This window comes from Phyllobates terribilis, unplaced genomic scaffold (genome assembly GCF_046119375.1).
Source record: "Phyllobates terribilis strain yellow unplaced genomic scaffold, ASM4611937v1 Scaffold_1__5_contigs__length_1240528914, whole genome shotgun sequence".
NCBI lineage: Eukaryota > Metazoa > Chordata > Amphibia > Anura > Dendrobatidae > Phyllobates > Phyllobates terribilis.
Window position 1 is genome coordinate 140,743,586 of NW_027362761.1, and position 12,315 is coordinate 140,755,900.

The 12,315-nt window shown below is 49.1% G+C and overlaps 1 protein-coding gene across 3 annotated transcripts in view; it reads left to right on the forward strand.

Annotated features, from left to right (window-relative positions):
• FREM1 (FRAS1 related extracellular matrix 1) overlaps positions 1-12,315 on the forward strand; it is a 261,719-nt gene that overhangs the window by 84,821 nt on the left and 164,583 nt on the right. For all 3 annotated transcript variants that reach the window (XR_012299496.1, XM_073667881.1, XM_073667873.1), the window contains exons 6-7: positions 7,591-7,914; positions 8,825-8,933. Coding sequence is in view for 2 of the 3 variants with exons in the window: in XM_073667881.1 (XP_073523982.1) it covers positions 7,591-7,914; positions 8,825-8,933 (433 nt within the window). In the remaining variant the exon portion in view is untranslated. The remainder of the gene's footprint in view (positions 1-7,590; positions 7,915-8,824; positions 8,934-12,315) is intronic.

Sequence of the window (12,315 nt, forward strand, 5' to 3'; positions counted from 1 at the left end):
GGCCCCCTGTATACAGTATGAGCCCCCACACTGTCTCTCTACATACAGCATGAGCCCCCACATAACCTCTTAAATACAGTGTGAGCCCCCACATAGCCTCTCTGTACACAGTATGAGCCCCCACATACCCTCTTAAGTACAGTATGAGCCCTCCATATAGCCTCCTATATACAGTGTGAGCCCCCACATAGCCTCTATATACAGTATGAGCAGGGCCGGCGGAACCACCCGGCGCACCCGGGCAAGTGCCGGGGCCCTGGACAAACAGGGGGGCCCACTGGCTATCTGCGACAAAGCTGACTCCCGGTATTAGCTCCGTGTAGCGTCTATACTGGAGTTGCTCCTGGGAGGTGATGATGTGATTGAAAGGGGCGGGGCCTCCTCCAGTTCAGTGTGGACCCGATACCAGGAAGCTGCGTGGTGCTGCTGGAGATGAGGTGAATGGTGATACTTCACTACAGATCCTGAGAGGACTGAGGAGCTGCATAATGGGTCAGTGTGGAGACAGCAATTATGTATTTTAGTTTTGTATACAGTGTATAGGTCTAAGTTTAAAGGGTCTAATACTGTGTTTTGGGAGCATAAAAAGTGGATCAAGTTACTACATATGGGGTTGCATGTCGTTTATCTTGCACAGGGAATGTGCATAAGTTGCATGGACGGTTCTGCAGGTTGTGGGGGCTTGCATAAGTAACGGCGTGATGCTGGGGGTCTTGCACAGGGCACGGGTGAAGCATGCATGTGCAGTATCTTGTGGGGGCTTGCACAGGGAATGAGTTAATGTTGCATGTTGGGACTATGTAAGTGAGTGATGCTTACATGGTGCTGCATGTTCTAGGGCCTTTCACAGGAAAGGGGTTGTCCACTACTAGTACAACCCCTTCTCATACCCTTATTTTGGCCCAAATAAAATAATAAAGCTTATACTCACCTCCCGTGCTGGTGCTGTTCCCGCAGTATCGGCAGTCGCGGTCCCTGGGTTCTTGTGCGGTTGTTCTGACACGTGATTCCGGTGCCCAATCACCGTCACTGTCCCCACCTTCGGACAAATCTAACATGAAGGGGAAGTCAGAGATCAGTTGCAGCCCGGACTTCCAAAGGTGGGGACAGTGACGGTGATTGGGCACCGGAATCACGTGTCAGAACAAACTCACAAGAACCCCAGGACTGTGAGTGCCGATACTTCGGGAACGGCGCCAGCACGGGAGGTGAGAATAAGCTTTATTATTTTATTGGGGCCAAACGTGGGGTAGGAGAAGGGGTTGTCCTAGTAGTGGACTACCCCTTTAATGTAGCATTTTGTGGGTCTTGCACAGGGAAGGGGGGTTATGTTGTATGTCATTGGTCTTGCACATGGATGCATGTTGCTTCATGTACAGTGATGTGTGGCACCCCAGGGGTCTGGTTTCCACAGTAACGGCAATGTTATGTCTGAGAGCAGGTGGGAGGTCTCTTGGTCAGGAATCCTATGCATGCCACACCTCCTGCCCAGTCCTGGGAGGGGAAGGACTTCCCCTATATAAACCTGGGGCTGAGGCAGGGTTAGGGAGTTCAGAGGGAGAGTTCAGCCAGGAGGGCTGACAGGGAGCTGTGGCTCCGGCTGGGCCCAGCTCCTGGGCCATGCCAGAAGTAGAGAAGAGAAGCAGCATAGGAAGAAACAACAGGAGCTCTGTGGGAGCAGTGTTACAAAGAGTCAGGGGCTGGCAGCTGCAGCGCTCGCCCTGACTGAGAAGATTTCTTACCGGACCCGGAGTCCGAGGCTGTGGGGACTAACTCCTACCCAGTAGCAGAATCCGTCAGGCAGGGGATTTCAGGTCCTCTGGCCAAGAAACCCGAAGGCACGGTCACACGCATGGGACCAGCACCGCCGTCGTGGAGCGGAAGCTACTAGAAGGCCCCGAGTCACCGGCCATACGGGTGAGCACCACACGGTACACTCAGGGACGTGGGCTACTTATACTCGCTTCTAGCAAGGTAGCCAGAAGAGTATCGTTAGTTTGGGAGGCCTACAACTCCGCCTGGCCAGGGGAGATCCCATCTGCTCAAGGACTGACCAGGCCCCAACCGCTAGCCAGTACTCCGGGAGGGTCTATCTTTGTCACCAGTAAAGACCCTGAACTACACCGCATCGTCTCTGAGTGGTTCCTGCTACCCCCATCATCCACGTCGGCTGCCCTGAGGCCATACCCCTCCCGTTGGGGGTTATACCATCCCCGCTGCACCATCCTTCCACCGGCCTCAGCGGTCTGCCCTGCAGCGGCAGCTCCAAAGCTGCATTCAACGGGTGGCGTAGTCATCCAACATCCACTGCTAATAGACCGCCACTTAGTTTGACTCCCTGGGCACGGACCGGGTCACCGCCACGAGACTACAACCCTCAAAAGATGCGGCTCCGGGTAAGCTTCCGCGTGCGCAACGCTGCGCGACACAGGCCCAGGGGCGCGTCAACTTTTGGCGTAGTCGGCAGGATCTCGTGCCCGCAACCACCGGGTACTGCGTGCCTGAAAAAGACTGTTCAAACTTACCAGTGGTGAAGATTCCCGCCATCCGGCGCCATCTTCCGCTTCCTTCCCGCCATCGGTGGAGTTTTCCCGCCATCCGGCGCCATCTTCGGCCTTCTTCCCGCCATACGTGGAGTTTTCCCGCCATTGGACGCCATCTTGAGGACGCCGCGCGGGAAGAAGAGGGGCGTGGACTCCGAAAGCGCGCGAGAACTGAAGCCCCGCCTCACGTCCGGACGTTGCGTAAGGTCCTGGAAGGAGCCCAGTAGATGCCGACGTCACAGGAGCGCGACGGAAGGTCCTCAACCCTGACGATCCACTGCGGAGCCGCGGCCTACGGAAGAGGATCATCGCAAGGTAGGCCACGGTCCACTAGGGGGGAGAAGGATGTCGGATACGGAGGAGAGCTTCACCGCTTCAACCCCCGCCAGCGCCACCGCTGTTGCGGTCATGCCTTTCACCATGCCCTATATCCCGGGGGCAGCCTGGCTACCCCAGTACTCAGGGGAGTCACATACCCTGCATGACTTTAGAGAAAAGCTGGATAGCCTCTTCCAGGTGTACCCCCTCACAGAGGAGCAAAAAGTGGGCATCCTGGTGGCCCAATTAACCGGGGCAGCCCAAAGGGAGGTAAAGTCCTGGCCACCTGGGAGGAGGACTGTCGCAGAGATACTAACCCAGCTAACCGAGGAGGAGCTGCAGTACTACCAATACGAGGAAAGCCAAGAGGACCCGGACGGGTCTGAGGACTACCCTCAGGAGGGAGCACAAAGAGGACATAGCTACTGAAGGGAAGTAGCGTGAATAAAGAGCTGTAAATAGTTACCCGTAAGGGTACAAGGACTGCTGCTAATTAAAATATGGTCCCCGTTGGGATTAGTGAATTGTTCCCCGTGTGTCCCTATCCCTTACCAGGCTGAGGACTGTGAGCAGCCATCCCCTATCCCTTACCAGGCTGAGGACTGTAAGCAGCCATTCCTTATCCCCACTGGCCGAGGACTGAGAGCGGCCATATCCTGTAAATAATTATGTGTTTCTAGTTATTTTTAGGAGTCCTTGGTGGATTTACCGGGAATCCTTGTACAATTGGTTGGAGCGTAACCCAGGAATGGACTAAAAGACTGTTAAGGACTCGGGGCAGGACAGACCCCTACCTGGTTACGTCTCCCTGTTTTGGTGAAATGGACACCTTGCTTTTCTTCAAAGACTGCACCCGGTTGCGGACACGCCGTAACCATCTTTATGTGTTTTTCTTATTGTATTATTATTGTTTATACCTTGTTATGTTTTTCTAAAAATATGTTTAGTCCCGGAGTACTAAATTTCACTAGGGGGGAATGTGGCACCCCAGGGGTCTGGTTTCCACAGTAACGGCAATGTTATGTCTGAGAGCAGGTGGGAGGTCTCTTGGTCAGGAATCCTATGCATGCCACACCTCCTGCCCAGTCCTGGGAGGGGAAGGACTTCCCCTATATAAACCTGGGGCTGAGGCAGGGTTAGGGAGTTCAGAGGGAGAGTTCAGCCAGGAGGGCTGACAGGGAGCTGTGGCTCCGGCTGGGCCCAGCTCCTGGGCCATGCCAGAAGTAGAGAAGAGAAGCATCATAGGAAGAAACAACAGGAGCTCTGTGGGAGCAGTGTTACAAAGAGTCAGGGGCTGGCAGCTGCAGAGCTCGCCCTGACTGAGAAGATTTCTTACCGGACCCGGAGTCCGAGGCTGTGGGGACTAACTCCTACCCAGCAGCAGAATCCGTCAGGCAGGGGATTTCAGGTCCTCTGGCCAAGAAACCCGAAGGCACGGTCACACGCATAGGACCAGCACCGCCGTCGTGGAGCGGAAGCTACTAGAAGGCCCCGAGTCACCAGCCATACGGGTGAGCACCACACGGTACACTCAGGGACGTGGGCTACTTATACTCGCTTCTAGCAAGGTAGCCAGAAGAGTATCGTTAGTTTGGGAGGCCTACAACTCCGCCTGGCCAGGGGAGATCCCATCTGCTCAAGGACTGACCAGGCCCCAACCGCTAGCCAGTACTCCGGGAGGGTCTATCTTTGTCACCAGTAAAGACCCTGAACTACACCGCATCGTCTCTGAGTGGTTCCTGCTACCCCCATCATCCACGTCGGCTGCCCTGAGGCCATACCCCTCCCGTTGGGGGTTATACCATCCCCGCTGCACCATCCTTCCACCGGCCTCAGCGGTCTGCCCTGCAGCGGCAGCTCCAAAGCTGCATTCAACGGGTGGCGTAGTCATCCAACATCCACTGCTAATAGACCGCCACTTAGTTTGACTCCCTGGGCACGGACCGGGTCACCGCCACGAGACTACAACCCTCAAAAGATCCGGCTCCGGGTAAGCTTCCGCGTGCGCAACGCTGCGCGACACAGGCCCAGGGGCGCGTCAGATGCATGTTGGGGGGACTTGCACGGTGAAGGGGGCAATGCAGGCATGGCACTGCATGTTGTGGGGGATTGCATAGGGGAGTGATGTTGCATGTTGGGGGCTTGCATATGCATGTAAGTGATGTTGAGGGTCTATCACAGGGAAGGGGATGATGCATGCATGTGCTGCATGTTGTGGGGGCTTGCACAGGGAATGGGTTAATGCTGCATGTGGGGCTTTGCATATATAAGGGGGTGATGTTGCATTTCTTTCCTCTTGCACAAGGAATTTGACTGAAGCTGCGTGCACAGGGCTGCATGTTGGGGGCCATACACAGTGAAGGGGTGCATCTTGAATTGTGGTATGTGTTAAAGGGGCCCACTGAGACTCTTTCGCCCGGGGCCTACAAAAACCTGGAGCCGGCCCTGAGTAGGAGCCCCCATATAGCATCTCTATATACAGTATGAGCCTCCACATAGGCCCTAAATACAGTATGAGCCCCCACATAGCATATTAAATATATGCAAACATCTAATACATATTTGAAAAAAAAAACATACTCACCTCGCTCCTGTTCCCCCAGTGCTCTGCTCCGGTGTACTAAATCTCCACACAGCAGACATGATATAATGACATCATCGCTTCTGCTTGCTCAGTCACATGCGCTGATTGGTGGAAGAAGGAGCCGGTGGCCCTTCCTCTACCTGTGTATTCAGTGCTGTCTGCATCCTGAGAATGCAGACAGTGGTGACAGTGGGTAGCAGTAGACGGACAGTGGGCAAGGGCATTGCACAGCCTGTGGGCCACTGTTCACAGCCCTTCAGCTGTCTCGGTCTGCAGGCCGGATTGGAACAGCCAGATGGCTGGATGTGGCCTCGGGCTACAGTTTGCCCAGCTCTGCTCTAAAGAGTTAATTTCATGTTCATCTATATATTTTTTATTCATTAAATATGTGTCTATCTGCATCTAATGTAGTGTGAATGTGTTAATTTACTCACATACCGCTGCTCTCTCCAGTGTCCAGCTCCGTTCGCTCCTTTTCTGAGTGACTTCACCGCTCCGCATACTGTCCGGGTGACGCTGCGCTTTGCATGACCCGGAGGTGACTTTTACAATGTAAGTCTATGGGGCATCAGAACGAGACTCCATAGGCTTAAATTATAAGAAAAGATTTCCAGTTTATGCATAGAGCATAGAGTGAGCTGTCTATTTTAAATTGTGGTGACGTCACTGAGAAGAGGAGAAGAACGGTGCTGGATCCCGGAGAAAGCGGCGTTAGGTTAGAATATTAATACACTCACACTAAACATATACAGATATTTAATGAATACAAAACTTTTCAATCTTTAAAATTGTAAAGTGCTTGTAAAAACAAAACAACTTTGCCACATGCATTTTATTAACAATTCTTTTCATTCTCAAGAATTTTTAATTTTATTATAAACTGTTCATATTTTAGGGAACCAGCCACTACTGCAATCTACGAGAGTCAGTCAATAAGTAATGCCTCCTATTTTTTTTCTCCTTAAATAAGGTAGTTATGTTAAATATTCGAATTTGGCACAATTCCTCAAACCTTCTTCTCCAATCCACAGCAATTGCCACTTCCTGCACCAACAGGTGGCAGGACTGTGTTTGCAAAATGGCTGCCATCGATGTTGGTATTAGACAACGTTCTGTGATTGAATTCTTGCATGCAGAAGGTGAAACACCCATTCGAATTCATGAGAGACTGAAAAATGTGTCCGGTGATGCAACAGTGGATGTCAGTACTGTTAGACGATGGGTTCGTCACTGTAACACAGCTGAAGGGCCATCACCGTTGGCTGACAAAATGCGGAGTGGCAGGCCAGTAACCACAGTGACTCCAAGCAACATTCAGCGAGTCAATGACATCATTCGTGGTGACCGCCGGGTGACTGTGGTTTTCAACCTATGTAATTGCATTTGAATTTCTTGCCAATTAAAAGGAGAAAAAAACTAGGAGGCATTACTTATTGACTGACCCTCGTAGCAGCGGTGTCCACACTTGCGCACTGTTTCCAAGCTCTTTTCTGATGGTACAAAGGCAAAGTTACTTTTGCTTACAGCATCGGAGAGCGCACAGTTCTGGTCTGAACTGTCAGTCAAGCAGGAGCACACTGTCCCCTGGTAAGCAGGAAGCCTGGGGGGCCAGTATGCCCCTGATGAAGATTATACAACTCCTTTAAGGATGCGCAACTTTGTTTTTTTTTATCACTGTATACTGCAAGTAATACCCTTTTTTTCAGTTTGCATTGTCACATAAGGGCTTGTTCCTTGTGGGATTAGTTGTATTTTGTTTTGATACAATTTTGGGGAATGTATAATTGAGTACTGAGTAAATTTTATCAATCCTGGAGGGTGCAGAAAAGGAAAATAACTGCAATTTTGTCTAATTTTTTATTAGTTTTTATGGTTTGTGGTATAAATAACAACATATTAACTTTATTTTGCAGGTCTTTACAATTATGGTGATACCAAATGTATATAGTTTTATGCTTTTATAGAAGAGATACACATGAATAAAAGAGAGTTTGCAATGAGATTCATTGCCACTGCCCAATTTACAAACCTGTGCCATGTAAAAGCCATGGAAACTCTTTAAATGATTTGTGCTTATAGGTTTATAGAGGTTAATATTTTGCATTTTACCATTTTTTAAATCACTAAAATAAATCTGTTTTTCAGTCTGAACATGCTTGGATTCCTGTTCACATTCGAGATGCTGTACCCAATCAAATCCCCAAAGCGGCGTTCATGTCAATGTTTATCTTAGAAGTGGATCAGTTCATCCTCACTCCCTTTACCACTGCGGCCCTTGATGCAGAGGACAGTGAAACGAGGAAGCCTCTACTAGTCTTCAACATTACCGACCCTCCTCGTGACGGATTCATTACCCACCTTAATGATCATACCAAGCCTATTACATCCTTCACATGGAAAGATCTTAATGACATGCTCGTAGCGTATCAACCACCAAACAGCAGTCATGTAGAAAGAAGGAATCTAGAGGTAACAAACTTAAATATCACTGTTAATTATGAACACAAAGGTTTTTACACAGATAAAAAAAATCTAGGTATTAATATAAGGCAATATTTATAAGCAACACTAAGCACATTCTTTCTAAAGAACTATTTTCTTACCGAATTCCCCATGTGCCATCCTAATCTGACAAATAGGAGTATGAGTAGTGTTTGTGGGTGATGGTGTGCTCCTTTAAATATAATATAGGATGTAGTGGCCTGTAGTAGTAGACTACCCAAGGCAGTGTTTCTCAACTCCTGTCCTCAAGACCCCCCAACAGATCATGTTTTCAGGATTTCCATTTCACATTGCACAAGTAATGGAATTATCACCAGGGCAATACTAAGGAAATCCTGAAAACATGACCTGTTGGTGGGTCTTGAGGACAGGAGTTGAGAAACACTAGCCTAAGGGATGGTGGAAGGATGCTGGTGGACACAGGTGTAAGGTCAACAATTTTACCCCCAAGGAGGCAACGCGCTTGATGGTTACATAGTCTTACAAGTCAACATGTTGACTAGAATAAAGGTAGCCAATTGGCATTTGCAACTGTGGGTTTATATTTAGGACACTTTCCTGACACTTGTGACAGTCTACTAACAATGTGTTTAGCAACATCTGCTACGTCTTACAGTACCTCATCCCTTACTTGGCTTCCCTTTGTGCAGACGCCAAGTAAATCAGAATTAGGCGTGTTGACTCTGACTGGCAGCAAATCAGAGAAAATGAGGCCATTGTCAATGTCATGCTTTAGATTTACATCTATTCTGCTGTATTGTATTCTGTTTCAGATGAGGATACAATTATACACCTGGATACAAGTGGTTTTCTGAATTAAAATATGCTTTAAAAATAATGTAAGGATTCAGAAAGCAGATTATTTCTCTTTTTTCAGGTAGAGTTAGAAGTTCATGATTTCTTCTTTGAAAGAAGCTCCCCAATCACAGTTCACATATCTATAAGAACAGCTGACACAAATGCCCCTCGGGTGTCCTGGAATATGGGTAAGTTTTGGCTTTCATTTACTTGCAAATCAAATAAATTGCCAACAAACCACCATCAGTCATGTGCATTTATTACACTTGGCAACAGATCATTACCGGTACTTCTATTCTTCATTCACCCAGGGTCACCATCAGGGTCGGACTGGGGTGCCTAGGGCCCACCAGGAGAACTGACTCTAGGGGCCCACACTACAGCCCACCATAAACGGTTGTATTACTTGTTATGCATTTCTATAATGCACTATAGTTACATGATTGGCTGCACTGTGAAGCACTGAGCGGCAGGACTTTCTTCGGACAGTCATTCCGTACTGCCAGAGTCCCTTTAATGGTAACTTGTCACCTTGAAAAACGCTATTTATCTGCAGATATAGGGGTAATCTGCAGGTAAATAGGGTTTAAAGCCTGGTTAGACGGCTTATTGGAAAAGCATTGGCTACACGGAGAAAATTACATTTTATTCTCCCTACTGCCACTCGCTTCCTGTCATAGGATCGGTGCAAGGAGGGAGACATTACAGTCACCGCAAACTACAAAGTGAGCGTGCTGCAATAACGTCCGGCACCTTGATTGTGACACTTCCATGGAGCCCAACCTCAGGCTGAGCTTCATTGAATGACTAACATGGCAGCAGCACCTGGCAATTAGTGCTGAGCGAGCGTGGTCGGATATGGTGTGATCCCAGCATGCTCGGGTGTTATCCCAGTATCTTGTAGTGCTACTATGCTTGAATCCCCAGGGTAGCATGTTTTGCGGCGGTAGACAGACGCAACACATGCAGGAATTGCCGGTTTGTTAGGTAATCCCTGCATGTGTTGCTTCTGTCTACCGCCGCAAAACATGTTACCGCAGGGACTCGAGCATATTAGCAGAGCACTACAAGATACTCAGATAACACCCGAGCATGCTGGGGTCACACCTTATCCGACCACACTCACTCAGCACTAGTTGCCAGGTACGGCTGCCATGTTAGTCATTCAATGAAGCTCAGCCTGAGGTTGGGCTCCATGGAAGTGTCGCAATCAAGGTGCCGGAAGTTATTGCAGCACGCTCACTTTGTAGTTCGCGGTGACTGTAATGTCTCTTATCCGACCACGCTCACTCAGCACTACTGGCAACCCATCAGCAACCTGCAACTGCGTCACAGGGGGCTGAAGGGAACAGGTGACTGCATGCACCGGCCATTGTGCTATCTAAATGCCGCTGTCAGTGATTGACAAGGGCACTTAAATACTCAAAACAGCAGCAATCAAGGCGAGCTCTGATCACTGCTGTTACAGGCAGACGCCGGCTATGTAACACAGCCGACATCTGCCCGATATGGAGCAGGCTCAGCTCCTGAACCCGCTTCCATACAAGCACATCCCTATGGTGACAGTTATGTCAGGGTTAGCAAATTTCACTTGTCTGTTCCTAAATGTGGAAAGACAAATGGAATTCTCTAACACATGTGAAAGAGACCTAATAGATTTAGTAAAGGAGCCCCAAGCGTATGAATGTTATTACACACCACAATGCACAGTTACATACACGCATCTTACAAAAATACATATTATTTCAGATACGCAGACGCGCACAAACACATCAGTACATGAATACATCATCTGAACCACCATCAATTGTAATGTCAGGTCAGCCCCATATATCTTTCTATCACATAAACCTACAACTCCCAGTATGTAATTAACAATAGAGATACTGGGAGTTGTTATCAGTCATCATCAGACTGCGGACCATACAGGAACCACAGTACTGATGAGACACAGGGAGGATCACAGATGAACATTTACATCCAGGTATCTTACCTGAGACGTCTTCTCTGATTAGAGTCGTTCTCTTTCTGTTCTTCCTCTTGTCCAGACTCCATGATGAGTTTTCTCATCCACAGCTCGTCTCCGCAGACTTCCATCATCTCTGATCTTCTGCAGCACATCCCCACACGATGCCCTTAAAGATAGCAGTGTCATTATAATGCTCCTGAATAAAAATATCTACACTGAGCCCCTGAATAAACCTAACTCTTACAATGCTCCCTGCACAAAACATGACATACACTCTACCACCCTTATGGTACCTGCTCTCCACACTGTCCTCTCCTTACCATACTGGGCCCCCTCTTCACACTGTCCTCTCACACTGTGTCCCCCCTATACTGCCCAGTGTATATACTGTGCCCCTTCATCACACTCCCCCCTCCTCAGCATACTGTTCCCCCCATTCTGTGCCCTCACACTGTTTCCCCCATACTGCCGCATCTCTATACCTTCCCCCACACTACCTAGTCTCTGTGCTGTGTCACCTCACATTTTTCTCCCTCCATACTGTCTCCTCACACTATTCCCCCACTCTTCATACTGTTTCCTCACACATCCCCTTTCCCCATTCTGTTCCTGCACTCATTCCCACCCCTCCTCTGGTTCACCATACTGTTTTTTCACACATCTCCCCATTCTGTCTCCTAAAATTTCTCTCCCCTCTCTCCCCAAATATAATAAATCTTTGGAAGAGCACACAGACATGCAGAAGCGCTCTTACACACACGAAAACAAGCGCACACAGACACATACTAAGGGCTCTTTCACACGTCAGTACATGCGGTGACAGTTTCCACACGTACCAGAGACATTGGTACACGTAGACCCATTCAAATGAATGTTTTTACCTGCTGCACCTCCCGCAAAACGTTCTGCACACTGATGACAGCGCTCTTCCCAAGCACCGGGTGCTGAACGCTGCTCTCATCATAGATCCCTGCCGGCGCTGTGATCAGCAGCAGCAGAGTCAATGATGAGAGTAGTAGTCTACTCCCGCCGTGTAGAACTGTAAAAATAGGAATAAAATAAAAAAATCCTTATACTCACCTCTCCTAAGCATCACCCGCTGTAATCCGTGCAAGCGCTCACGCCGAGGAGAACGACTCCTGCAGCGAGTGGGCCCTGGAGCTGCGCTCAACAAGGGGTGTCCTGTCAATCACTGAGCGCAGCTCCGGGGCCCGCTCGCTGCAGGAGTCATTCTCCTCGGAGTGAGCGCTCACACGGATTACAGCGGGTGACGCTTAGGAGAGGTGAGTATAAGGATTCTTTTATTTTATTCCTATTTTTACAGTTGGACACGGAGGGAGTAGACTACTACTCTCATCATTGACCCTGCTGCTGCTGATCGCAGCACCGGCAGGGATCTATGATGAGGGCAGCACTCAGCACCCGGCTCTTGGGAACAGCGCTAACTGTACACTGATTCCCAAGCACCGGTACGTGTCACACGGATGACACACAGGTGGACATGGATATCTCCAGTCCCGTAAATATCAGGACATGTGAAAGAGCCCTAATATACACACACAGATACACATACTCACAGAAATGGGGACACGTACACACGC